The 14,329-nt window shown below is 36.3% G+C and overlaps 1 protein-coding gene and 1 non-coding gene across 2 annotated transcripts; both read left to right on the forward strand.

Annotated features, from left to right (window-relative positions):
* The first annotated feature begins 2,151 nt into the window (after positions 1-2,151).
* TRNAW-CCA lies at positions 2,152-2,223 on the forward strand. The gene has a single exon. It is a non-coding gene; the product is annotated as a tRNA-Trp (tRNA).
* A 185-nt stretch (positions 2,224-2,408) lies between these two features.
* Positions 2,409-4,427, forward strand: LOC116205347 (pentatricopeptide repeat-containing protein At1g61870, mitochondrial). Its single transcript, XM_031537926.1, has 2 exons — positions 2,409-3,718; positions 3,823-4,427. The coding sequence occupies exon 1, from the start codon at positions 2,508-2,510 to the stop codon at positions 3,699-3,701; it is 1,194 nt and encodes a 397-aa protein (XP_031393786.1). The 5' UTR covers positions 2,409-2,507; the 3' UTR covers positions 3,702-3,718; positions 3,823-4,427.
* The last annotated feature ends 9,902 nt before the right edge of the window (positions 4,428-14,329 follow it).

The raw sequence follows: 14,329 nt of genomic DNA on the forward strand, positions 1-14,329 counted from the left end.
GCTTAAGCCATAGCCGAGATTGGATCTAGTGGGGCCATGATCTAGCGTTGATTGGAAGGCTTCCCAATCCGGAGGACCGTCGTACGCGGCAATAATAGCAATGTCAACTACCCCATTACAATCGCTCAATCCTAAAAATTGCACTTAAAATATCTATGGTGTATTTGGTTTCAAAGTTAAAGTAATTTTAATTTTGATTGTAAAAAAAAGATAAATAATTATGTAATATATTAAGTTAAAGTTAAAATTAAAATTTTTTACTTGAGAAATGTGTATTTTTGTTATGTAGTGTGTTGAGTTAAAGTTAATGTTAAAATTTTTGTGAATTTAACTGCGAAACCAAACAGAGCACTAGACTTCGAATTAAAAACAAACATCTCTACACTAAATTCTCTTTTATAGTCTTTGAAGTATTTTCGATCATTGATTTATTATTATATTGATGACTCTTTAACGACATATCTAAGTGCTAAGATAATTTCTCAACACCCATTTACTTTAGGTTAAATTATGAATAATTAAAACACTCCGGAATTGTTTTTTCTTTTTCTTTTTTTGAAGTTATTTAAGACTATGATCGTGTTTTTGGCTGGCCATAAACAAAGGATGCAAAAATTTGCTATATTACTATTACATAAAAGAAACTTTTGGGGTTCCAATACTGTTATAAAAGTGTAGAAAAAGTCCAGAATGTCCCTCAGTCTTAGTTAAGCGAAAATATGTTAAATAACTGTGTAGGACAAATTTGTCCATTTGATGATTATTTTTCTCTCTCTCTCTTTTCTACTTGAAAACATGTATCCACTGTTATATACTCTCTCTCCCCTCACTTCCGCTTTCCTCTCAATTATCCCGTACACGTTCTATCCCTTTTACCTCCCCACTCTTTTTTTCCTCTTTCCTACTTTTATCTTCCCGACTCTTTTTTTTTTCTTTTCCATCTCTCCCTTAAATTTCTATTTCTTCTACAAATTGCCCATTTCTAAATAATAGAAAGAATACAAATGATGAGCTAATCATATCCATGCATATGAATAGAGCACGAGAAAATGTTCTATTATCAAATGTAAATAGCAATTTCAAAAAATAAAAATCTTTCTTAATCCGCGTGGGTCAGCGCTCTAGTAGTGTATATATATTGATATTGATATGTTGAATCCTTGATGTGGACAGGACCATAGAATAGAGGGCTCAAGCCCGAAAACAAAGGGGGTATTGGGCTGGCCCTCTGGACCAAAGCCCAACACAAGGGGACGAAGCCCAACCCAACTATTTTTTATGGGAGCTTTCCAATGGTGTGGTGTGGGGGCAGCAGCTTTCCTTCTCAAGTAAAAGGGTCCTCAGCTCACTCTCTGGCTCGCCGCCGGCTCGGGACTCTCTCTCTCCCGAACCTCACTTGCCGGAAAACCTCCGTCCCTGCCGTATTCGCCACACAAACCACTACTCCACACCGTCCGATAACCTTGGCCTTATCATATGTAATATATTATATATCATATAATAATTATGAGTACGTGACTCAGCGGCAAATTGAGTTTTCAGTGGACGGACTTTATATGTAATGCTAGAGTTTCTAATCTGTTACAAGTATTTCGTGCTCTGATCAAGTCGATACCTTACGGGATCAATCATCGGGCGAAAGATACCCATACTTTTGCCCCAAAAAGGGGGAAAAAAAGAAGAAGAGAGAGAGCCCCTTCCAACCCGTTTTGCTAGCTAACCAGCTTTCAGCCCCCTTCAACTTGTTTGCTTGTAAACTTAAAAACCTCTCTCCAATCCTCATTGCCCCGAGCAGATATACATTAGAAGTTCCTCCTCGAAGCTTTAGCTGATGCTCCCGCATCTGGAACCCTTTGGCGTCCGTCCACTTATGTATTTGCATTGGATGAAAGGGGATTCGCTATATCCCCGATTGGTTATGAAAGTAAACATTCCTAATATACTAAGCAAATCCCTTCGTTCCTTCCCCATTATGATGTCATGTGATCGTCAGTTTTATTTTTGGTGTTGCACGAGTCGGGATTAGTCTCCAAAAATTGGTTTAAGATACGTCGCTGTCTCACCCAAAAAAAAAAATTACTTGATGGTAAAAATGGCAGATTTCAAAACATTTGGTCAATTATAATATGTTTGGCATGAAGGAGCACCAGCGGATCCGTGGCGCAATGGTAGCGCGTCTGACTCCAGATCAGAAGGTTGCGTGTTCGATTCACGTCGGGTTCAATCCCCCGATCCTCAAACGGGACCATCCTTTTTTATTTTTTCAATTTTTTGAACTTTTCCTGGTTTAATCGTAACCGTCCATTTCCCCAACAAATCACACGATCACACGGTGTGTATCCTCCAACCCATCCGATCTCATGTCTTCCCATCCGCAGAGAATCGACAACCCTCTGACCATCACCGTCATCTGCAACCCCGTTCTGCTTTTTCCCCCGAAACCCTAGCGATTAGCTTCACAGTCACTGCTACTCTCCTCCATTTCCAGCTCCACCGCATCAACAGCAATGTCCGTCTTCGGCCGCCTCCGCTCCACCTCCAGCTCCCTCGCCCGCCGCCACTTCTCCTCAATCCTGAACCCCAACACCAACACCCCTCTCTCTTCCAAGGAGAAGTCCCGCGTGGCCCTCTCCCTCCTCAAGTCGGAGAAGTCCCCCGACCGCATCATCGACATCTGCCGCGCCGCCGCCCTCACCCCGGAGTCCCAGCTCGATCGCATAGCATACTCCGTCGCCATCTCCAATCTCTCCAGGTCCAACCACTTCGAAGGGATCCGCCAGTTCTTGGAGGAGTCCAAGGCCCGCCCCGACCTCCGGACCGAGCGCTTCTTCTCCCACGCCATCGTCCTGTACGGGCAGGCCAAGATGATCGCCGACGGGATCAACACTTTCAAGCAGATTGAGGAGCTCGGCGTCCGTCCCACAGTGAAGTCCCTCAACGCTCTCCTGTTCGCCTGCATCCTGGCGAAGGATTTCAAGGAGCTGAAGAGGATCTACATCGACTTCCCGAAGGTTTACGGCATCCAGCCCGACTTGGAGACGTACAATCACGTGATTAAGGCGTTCGCCGAGTCGAAATCAACGAGCTCGGCCTACTCCATCCTCGCCGAGATGAAAAATGCCGGGGTCATGCCCAACGCCACTACTTTCCATAACATGCTCGCAGGTTTCTACGGGGAGGAGAAGTTCGAGGATGTCGAGAAGGTGCTGAAGTTGATGGAGGAATACAAGGTCCCCCGGAGCCGCAGCACTTACAACGTCCGGATTCAGAGCCTGTGCAAGCTCAAGAAGTCCGATGATGCGAAGGAGTTGCTCGATATGATGTTGCTGCGCGGAAAACTCCCGAACTGCGTCACATACAAGCATTTGATTCACGGGTTCTGCAAGGAAGGGAAGCTTGAGGAGGGAAAGAAGCTGTTCAAGGACATGAAGAGGAGGGGTATTGGCCCCGATAGCGACTGCTACTTCACTTTGGTCTATTATCTGTGCGAAGGGAAGGATTTCGAGGCTGCCCTGGGTATCTGTAAGGAGAGCATGGAGAAGGGCTGGTTCCCAAACTTATCGACGATGAAATTGCTCGTCAATGGGCTAGCAAGCATTGACAAGGTTGAAGAGGCAAAGGAGATCGTGAGGCAGGTGAAGGAGAAGTTCCCAAAAACTGCGGATTTGTGGGATGAAGTCGAAGCTTCTTTGCCTCAATGAGGATAGGAGGGGAGCTGGTATGCGCTTTTTCCCCCTTCGAATAAAGAGCAAGCAATTCGTGTATTAACAATATTGGTTTTCCTTTTTTTTAAGATCAAAGTGCAAAATTTTGTATTTGTAGGCTTAGAGTGGTTTTGACGTGCGATTGCTATGAATTCAACAATGCCTTGATCATCGATGTCGCCTGATTGCCATCGAGCAAGAGATTGTTTCTCCGGGAGAAGACATGATAGCAAATGTTTTGGAGCTTTGGTTTAGTCATTTCCTGGAGAGACATTGTACAAATTGTTCGGTAGCTGCTGGAGATTATCTTTGATTAGATTGAAATGCCGAGCCCATTTGACGGCGAGGAATTAATTGTCCATCCCAGAATGGAACGGAATGGAATGGAAAAGGAGGAACATGGGCAGTCCCGGCGCTATATAATCGAGTCTGTACGATGTGGCGCTGCTTAATGAGAAAAGGAAACCTATGTTCTGTGCTTTCCATGATACATTAGTTTGGTCGATGGATAAAGTGTGAATGCTGGGTGACAAAATAAAATGGGATGGGTGATATTGATACATGTCGGAATTACATTTTCGTACTTGGCTTAAGATCCTTACTTATTTCCTCCATCAATCTTCTCATTACGATCACTGAGTCCCTGTCCATGTTTGACAGCTCTTTAGGTCAGTATCTTATGAGTGATCTCTATGGACAAATGATGATCTTTCAGATTTTATATATATTTGAAATTGACTTGCCTATTCGTAGTCCGAGAAACTACTCATCCTTCATCGGATTGATGCCATTTGATTTTGGTGTTTCGGCTTTTGTAATTCAGAAGACAGTGACCGTAGTAGAAACTAAAAGATGTTAGTTCACCGGCCAATTAATTTCACGATTGAGATAGGGAAAAATAACATAAAAGAAGACAAGTTAATATAAGTTTGGAAGAATTCAGCTTTGTTAAGATTATGCATAAAATATTGAAAAAATAGTACCAGTCATGGCATGATGAATTTTTATCTTCAACATTATAAAAAATGAACTCTTAAATCACATACGTAAAATTGAAGAACCCTAAAATTCTATATAAAGTTTATGTGTGAGAACTAACAAAAAGTTGAACAACTTCATCTCAAAAAATCTGACTGTAAACTTATCTAAAATAAACTATATATATGTGAAAAATTGAAGAAATATGATGGTAGCAACATTTTTTGTCATATCGTCACGGTTTATGTATGATAAACCTGCTATTGATAGATATTACATCGTACTTTTATATATAAATATATATATATGATCTAATTTTCTGTTTGAAGAATAAATATATAACACGTTATAATTATAAAAAAACAAATCTATATCTAAAAAAAGGCTCAAAATCCGATAAACTAAGAGTCGGTCGCAAACCCAAAACGGTCCCTCAAATTTTTATATATATTGCTAGTTTGACGGGGTCTATAGAAAGATATAAGAAAGGGAAATTCATAATTTTCCTATCCGTAAAACTAATTCAAACACATATTAGAAGAATAAGGACAGATAAAGCATATCCAATTGCGATCTTATAATGATATGATAATCTCGATTCGTCAATTGAGCGCTCCAAGTGCCCCACCTTTACTGATATCCACACCGATTGAATCGATAGGTCTTCGAGATCAATGGTGCTAGTAACCAACCCTCGAAAGAAACCATCAGTGCAATTTTCATGGCTATTAAACTAATGGACCTATTCAAACTCAACTTTAACATTCGAATTTCCACAGACACATACACGAGGACCACACACGCGCGAATACACATATACGTAAAAACACATACACGCACATGTATTTACACCCATACCCGTACACATCCTATGCATACATAACGCACTTCCATTCATCACTCTTTCAAGCCTTCCCCCTATTCCTCTTCCTATTCCTATTACTATTCCTATTCATATCCATATTCTTCATATTTATAAGTAATCATGGGGCTTTAAGGTTGAATGGAAGACCATGTGTAAGCATGCATGAAAAGCATGCAAGATGACACGTCATGAAGGCCCACTTGATCTATAAGCAAAATGTCATTATGCGAAACATGACCATCAGTCGACACCCACACTGGTCTTACTGTATTATCACTGTTCTAATTAACAATAATACTTCGACAGTAGACATTTAGCAATAATGTTCAATAATTATAGGATTTCACAATCAAATCATACTTGATACGTATTGAACATACTACTTTAAGGACGTCACTGTGTAAAAGAATATTAGCACAATCCACACAATAAGAAATGCGTTTAATTATAAATAAATACATGTCATTATATAGAATTGATGACAGATTGCCTTTAAGACATACATTAGTTCCTAACATATATATATTTAAAAATTCAAAGTTTTATTTTTCAGAAAAAAAACTCAAAAAATCAAGAAAATTACAATAAGAAACGAAACATTTTGGAGCTATTTAGCTGGACCCACCTTGATCATATTTTCATATATATATATATATATAGATGTATATCTAACTCATTATGTCCATAAGTTCCCCATCATGAGATCGACTTCAATAAGGATAGTTCCTACCAAAATAGCCTTAAAAGGATAAATTGACCTAAAACATAAATGCACAAATGGTGTGTAGGTCTGGATACCCTATATTTTTTTTTTCATACTCAAACCTCACCCTATTGCGATTTGGACCCAACCCATACCCAAAATATACATTACACTGCAAGTTCCAGATATATGTTGGAACCTATGATTCTTTTCCCCCATTAAATATAAAACAAAAATAAAAAATATCATCCACATCATCCATAACCATAAGAGTACAATAAAGTTGAATGTCCAACAAATAAATCTCATCAGATCGACTAAAACTAAATTTCATCTCATCCATCCACAAAACTCGTCGAGAGTTAAATCTCACATGAAAAATAGAATAAAAAATCACAAATTTATAAAAGAGATCGTGTACTATATAAACCTATCAACTTGAGCTTTTGGGTTGAAAATGAACCAAATTATTATAGGCATGATGAAAATTTTATATGGTTCCAGAGGGGTGACATTTCTACATGCACATTTGAACTTACACCACGCCAAGTCTAGTTTCAAGGTAATCAAAAGTGCGTCTCATTTTAGTCAGGCCCGAGAGTAGCCTAGTCTAGTTTTGAGGTAGCTAAAAGTGTGCCTATAGTCAGGCCAGTATTGAACTCATTGTTTGTTTAGTTTGTCCCCCTCACCCAAGCACGAAAGAGGATGCCCGGCTCGTGGTTGGTTATTGAGGGTGAGAGTTTAAAAACACACAACAAGTGATGGACCACACGTTGCCACGTGAAGGTGAGTGTTGAGAGTTACATCTCACATGGAAAAGCATAATAAAAGACTAAAACTTTATAAGAGAGATTGTGTATCATAATATATCATTTTAAACTTTTGGATTGGAGATAGTTCTAATCATCATAGATTTAGTGAAAATTTTACAAAACTAAAGATCTTAAATCAAAACAAAGAGTAGTATTTGCTTACAATCACATGCATAACTTTGTTTTTCGTTTTCATTAATTTTAATAACAACAAGTTTATTCTTTATAATATTTTACAAATATAAAAATTATATAATTTTTTTAAAAAAGTTCCCGATAGAGGTTTTGATTCCGATTCTGGATACCTTGTGTAGTGAAATTGAAACTGCAACCTGTATTCACTAGTTCCTTAAATTGTTGCCCAAACCCAACCCTAACAATTGGATCTATCCTGCCCTAACGAGTAGATTCCTACCAGTTCTAGGTCTATCCAATACCGACAAACCAATAGTAGCATGCCAATAGCCACCCAACACTCCATATAATAAATCCAACACAATAAAGTAGTTCAAGGCAGCAGGGTAATTTCCCTTAGGACTTACTAGCCCATCATATATTATAATATGGCATATTAACCTATAATAACTTGTCTAAGTTGAAATAGCGATTTAGAACTTTAATAGCCCCACAAAAAATGAAAAATGGATTTAGATGGTGTTTGGTTCGAGTATTGTTAGATTGCAGGGAAATATTAAATTATTAGAAAAATAAGCCCATAATGTCATATTTCCAAGAATTTTATATATTACCATGTTTGGTAAGTATAATGTATTCCTTGGAAAGTACACGGTATTATGATATTATGGCGTTTGGTACAAAAATATATTGATGAAGAAGATATGCAATTTTACAATAATGCCTTTATTATATAATGTTTTTAGGTGAAGGGTAAATTACAAAAAAAACCCAAATTTTGTAAAATGTCTCAATTTTGTCCTAAATTTTGTTTTGTAACAGAAAAAACCATAAATTTTCTAAAATGTCTCAAAAATGACCTCCGTCATAACTTCCGTCAATTTTTGCCTACGTGTGACCTACGTGGACTGTTAAAGGGACCCACCATCAGCAGCAAAAATTGACGGAAGTTATAACGGAGGTCATTTTTGAGATATTTTAGAAAATTTATGGTTTTTTTTGTTACAAAACAAAATTTAGGACAAAACTGAGACTTTTTACAAAATTTGGGTTTTTTTTTGTAATTTTCCCTTAGGTGAATTAAATAGTTAAAGTTAAAATTGAAAAATAACACATTAAAACTTATTTTTCGAAAATCTTAATTTTAATATGAATAAACATATTTCATTGTATTTATATAAATAATGAAAAATATTTATTTTTAATTTAACTTATAAATTATGAATATTTTATAAAGGAATTGATTTTTTGAAATAATAAGTTTTTTAAAAAAATAAAGCAAAACGTGGCCCTTTTACTCGATGGGGTTAAGATGGTCAAATTTGAAAGAAAAAGTATTATTCTTGGGAAAAAATCATTTCCCCCTAAGAAAACGAGCTCTCGCAGTGGTAATTACTCTCCCACTGAGGAAGGGAAATTTGGGGCCCCATTAGTGACTTTTAGCTTCGGAATAAAAATTCTACTCCATTCTATTTTACTCCACTTCATTATGCTCTCAATTTAATAACATAATTATTACTTTATTTTATTTTTCTATTATTTAATAATAAATTATCATAACTAATTTTTTAATAATAAATTCCTCATTTACTTTTACGTCCATATATAGATATACTTTTTTTTTTATCTTTTTCTTCTATTTAATAATAAATTCTCACATCTATTTTTTTCTTAACTACTATGACAATCCATTTTTTAATAATAAATGCTCACCAACACAATGATCACAGAAAATGTGACATAGAAAAAGCAAATGAAATCCAATATTGCGATAGCCTTAGTTTGGAGTGTTAAAATAAAACAAATAAAAACAAAAATATACAACGAAATATTAAAAAAATATAAATAAATAAATAAATAATATACAATAAAATAAAGGGATTTTTACCTACAATGACACATGGTTTAAAAATTTTGTCAAATCTATCATATACTTTTTTTTTGTCAGCTATATCACGTGATTTACATTTTGTTTCAAATCTATCATGCTGTTATTTTTTCCGTCGACATCTAACGGTCGTGCTAACGTGGTGCCCACGTGGCAAGTAGGGGCCCGCTATAGCTCCACGTATCACGTCAGCACTGCCGTTAGATGTCGACGGAAAAGATAACGTTGGGATAAATTTGATGCAAAAAGTAAACCATGGGATATATCTGACAAAAAAAACATATGATAGATTTGACAAAACGGATAAACCATGGGCAATTTGGGGTAAAAACCCCTAAAATAAATAAAAACTTAAAAATCATTTTTACTAGCAAATAAAAATTTGTTTAAAAATTAAAATAAAATATATAAAAAAGAAATTAAAAATTAAGAGAGAGAGATTGAAAAGAGAAGATTGGAGAAGGGATGAGGCATCCACGCTGGCCACCACCCTTAGGGCCGAGGTAGTAGAAGGGCTTACACCCCTTGGCAACCCAATAAGGGATGTGGTAGCTGGATGTAGCGCCCTCACCCCTGGAAGTGGTGCCCCCACCCCCTTCTCTAAGGAGATCTTAGTCGAGATCTCCTTGGAGAAAGGGGTGGGGGGCAGCCCCTTCTCGAAAGAGATCCTATTTGAATCTCCTCAAAAAAGGGAGTGCGAGCATTCCTACCCCTCCGGAGCAAGGTTACAGGCGGGGTCTGAGCTTGCCGGCGCCTCGGTCTAAAGGTGGTTACTGGCGGGGCCACTCCCACCCCGTTTGATTACCTCTTCTGAAAGTTGTAATGAAGGTTAACTTGAAATATATCAACTGATCAAAACGCTATATAATGAAATAACAAATATACGAAAAAATAATAAATTCAATATAAACTCATCGCAGAGAATGTATAGCTCAATGGAATATATACAACAGAAGAAAATATGCAGTAAAATATATACATTGGCCAATATATAGATTATTTACAGCAGAATATAGTCTAATAAGGACATTACAATAATTTATTGTCATTTTCATTAAATGATAATATATATAGATTACATAAATATAATTAAATATATTATACACCATTAAGAAAAAGGTGATGATGCATATATATTAATGTCCGTATATTTAAAGTTTCCTTATTTAATTCAATGTGTGTGTGTATATATCGCACGAAGAATCAATAAAAAGCGTATAATATTGTACACATATATATATTTATATATTTATATCTATTCCAATTATCTATATCTTATTTCGATATTTTAAATATTATAATTCCTTTTATTAAAATTAGACATCTCTCTTTAGTTGATTATAAATATGTGTTTTGTACTACTCAAGTTCTTCAACAAGTAACAAACGGTAGTTTCTTGAATGAATGTCGTTTCTCCTCTCTTTTTTTAAAGGGAATTGTCACATGCAGATTTTCGTCTCTATGATCGAAGTTCCCCATGTCCCAATCCAGATTCAAGTGGTAAGGGATTCAATAGACCCTATAAATTCAATAAACGGTAGATTCCCGAATGAAGGTCGTATCTTCTTTCTCTTGTGATGAGTTGTCAAATGGGGATTTTTTTTCCATTATGTTTGACAGGAATAAATGAGAGATTCTTGAATGAAGGTCATTTTTCCTTTTTTATTTTTGATGAATTTTCACATGCAAATTTTCTTCACTATGTTTGAAACTTCCCAAGTTGTGCTCCAAATTCAAGTGGTGAGGAATTTGATAGACCCTAGATGCTACCCTACAAGGAGATGATATCTTACCTACATAAAAACTATTTATACAAGAAATGATCCAATTATATATATATTTTTTAGGAGTTTTGATCAACAATTTAAATTTTCACTAAAATTTTTTGTTGCAATGTCGATAAATATATCACGCGGAGTTAATTATTTTTATTATTTGCCAAAAATTATAATTTTTTATAGAATTATTGCAATTTTATTTATTAAGAATCCAAAAGTTCCTTATTTTAATATTTAACCGTTTCACAAATAATTTTTTCATAATAATGAGATACTATATAAATATATTGAAATATTGATATTTGATATTTTGAATTGATGATTATTCTGTCTTATTGGATATTATATAATTTTGGGAAATTTTATTTTGTGCTATACATCATATCAGAGAAATCAAAATTTGATACTTATGAAGTTAAAGATATAAATATACACTACCCATTAAATATTGAATACAAACAAATATTATTTCTTATGATTTTATTTTTATAATCCATGATAATTATATATATTTATCAACGTGCAAGTTATAAAAGATCCTAAGTAGGTCTTTTTTTCCTAAGCAAATTTCTTAAATTTTGTATTTTTTAAATTCAAATATACACTTTCCAATTCTTTTGGTTTTCTAAAATAATATTTTAGATTATCTGATTTGAAGCTGGAACCTATATTAAACTTATTTGTTGTCACTTTGGCGAAATAAAATAATACTCCTCCACACAAACTAAATTATGACAATGTAATATGATCACTATCAATATAATATTATAACAAGATTATTTATATTGAGAAAATTTAAAGTATTTCCTGCGCTTTTCGCTGGTTTTCATCTAGTTTATATTCAAGCATTTAAGAAATAGTAAATGTATCCACCGGAAAATATATATATATATAGATACACACACAAATTCTACCTCACTATCTGCATTATAGATAGACTGGGTTGTCTTTCATGTGATAGGATAGAGAGATAGTGAGTCGCAAAATTCCTCTTCTTTTTGCGGTGCCAAAGGACCCTCGGCCATCCACAATGAGATAAAGTCGTCCTTACCGAATTCGTAGTCCTTGGGTAATAGCGTGCAGTACACAAAGCAACGCTTGTAGATCAAGCGAATATAGAGGTAGCTGAGCTTCAAAGCCTGGGGAACGCCGTTAGTCTCTTCTGGAAGATCCGATGCCTTGAAGAAGCTACTGGACGTATCATCGACTCATCTTTCTTACAACAAAAGACGTGCGAGTTCATATTGTATTTAATGAAATAAGAATATCGCTAGTTCATGCTCTTTCTTTCCAGGGCTTGGGACTCGGAAAATCGGTCGCTTGAAGATCGTCCATATGAAACAAGTCTTAGGCAGGAAGCTCTCGATGATGGCCATTGGATTCTGTCGACAGAGGGGCCTAAATCTGAAAGAAATCACAGCGGAGATCAAAGAGAAAGAAAATGCTATCTTTGAGTAAATCCGGACTAAATCTGAACCGTAAACCGGTTCCTGTACAAACTGCCAAGGATTTGTTTCCAAGAAATCCATGAAAATGGTGACTACTAAAGCAGATAAAATGGTTTAATGGTTTAACCAATCTGTTCACCTGTTGATAATTATACTACAATCTGTATGATGCAAAGATCTTTAGGACTCCTCGAATAAAGCCCAGATAGTGGGAAAACTAAAAACAACAAAAAAAGAAGAATGACTTGCCTAATAAGATTGGAAGGTCTTGAACTCATCCCTAAGGATCACGTAATTGAAGCCACGGATATCGTTCGGTTGTTCGATGTCCGATGCATCCGATGCTGAGCACACGCTTGATCGGAACCCGCCCCCAACTCTCTGCTTCTTCCTTCTTCAGCTCAAGCCGAAGAACCAAAAACCGGGCCTCGAGTTCTGAGCCTTACAGTGAATAGAGTTCGAACCCATCTCTAGGGACTGTGCAGCCTTGGGTCTCTTCTCGGATCTCCTCTGATTGCCGAACTCGATGGTTCTGAAATACTCGATCTCCTTCCTTATGAGGGACCCGACTGTTCCTCGTGTGCCCACTGCGACCGGAGCAGCCAGATTAGCTGCCATCGTTGTGAGGGATGTCTTTAGGAGGGGATGGGGAGTAATAAGCTGAAGTCATTGGGGAGTGTTGCCCATAAATATAAAGGAGGCTTGTGGATGAAAAAGTGAGAAGAGGGAAATTGCTTTGGTTTGCTTCTTATATTTATTTATTTATTTATTTATTTTCCTTCTTTTTTATTTTCTCTTTTCGAATTAAAAAGATCCAAAATCCCAATATATCGAAATAAAAGATTCAATACAGGAGCATCAGTAGTTTCATTAGTAAATCAGAGTTAAAACTTCTACATGTATGATACTGTAATCGAACCTAAAATTTCTAGACGTGAGACCATATTACACTATTTTTTTTTTCCTTTTTAGGACCTCTTTGAATTGATAATTGTTTCCTACTGTTGCTTTTATTTATTAAAGTTGAGATGCATTTCTTGTCGGGCATAAAAAGAAAAGAATTTCAAAGGTTGGGGAAGCATTAGATTCAGGGCAAAAAGTATGCCACCACAGACATCGACATTAATAACAATAGAGTATCCTATACGTAGGAAATGCAGGTGCATCTACGATGTGCCGATGAATTACTCTTCGGGGTCGGGTCAAGCCATACGAGTCTGATAAGTTTCATCAGACTTAAATTTAATAATGTCTTATTTGCTAATAAGAAGGTTTGCTTCCTCTTGCTCACTCACTAGTTCCAGCCTAGCCTTCTTGTTGGGATGGGATCCCCATCAAAAGCATCGTCCTCATTCCCCTCCTAATCTAAACTCGGTTACGGTGGCGCATTGCTGCACTACGACAAAGTATTCCCATCAATTTCGAATTATCGTAGGATATATAAAACGAATGAGAAAGGACTGCGTTGCTCTCAGCAAATCTATATTTGATCAGAAACCGCGGCTGTCATTACGGAAATGCTCGAAAAACCATGATCATCATCATGTGTGTGTGATCCGATAGACCTCGATGAACTCTGACTTTGCACCAAATGTACAATGATAATTCTTCCAACCACGCCCCTTCGCATTTTAACTTTGGGATCGATTCTTAAATCATTTTGATCTTCTTCCAACTTTTTTCGTTCTAATCATTCCTTTAATTGTGGTGTTGTGAGAGGCCTGCAATCGATGCCAAGCCCCTCCATCATTAACATCATACCCTCAGTGATGTGAATCATTGCCATCACCTACCCTTCAATTTTTTTTGTATTTTGAATGCGACCTTCTCAAAATCTTCACTTATACTATACCAATTAAAAACACCGGTTGAGCTCTCTATTTTTTCATTTTTGTTTTTTTTCGAATGAAATTCAAACAGAAACTCGAGTCGAATTGACTCGGTCTACGGACTTGACTTTAATCGTCAACACTAGTACTGACATTGCTCTTGTTGATCAAATTTTAAATGATAATACA

This window comes from Punica granatum, chromosome 4 (assembly GCF_007655135.1).
Source record: "Punica granatum isolate Tunisia-2019 chromosome 4, ASM765513v2, whole genome shotgun sequence".
Classification (NCBI taxonomy): domain Eukaryota; kingdom Viridiplantae; phylum Streptophyta; class Magnoliopsida; order Myrtales; family Lythraceae; genus Punica; species Punica granatum.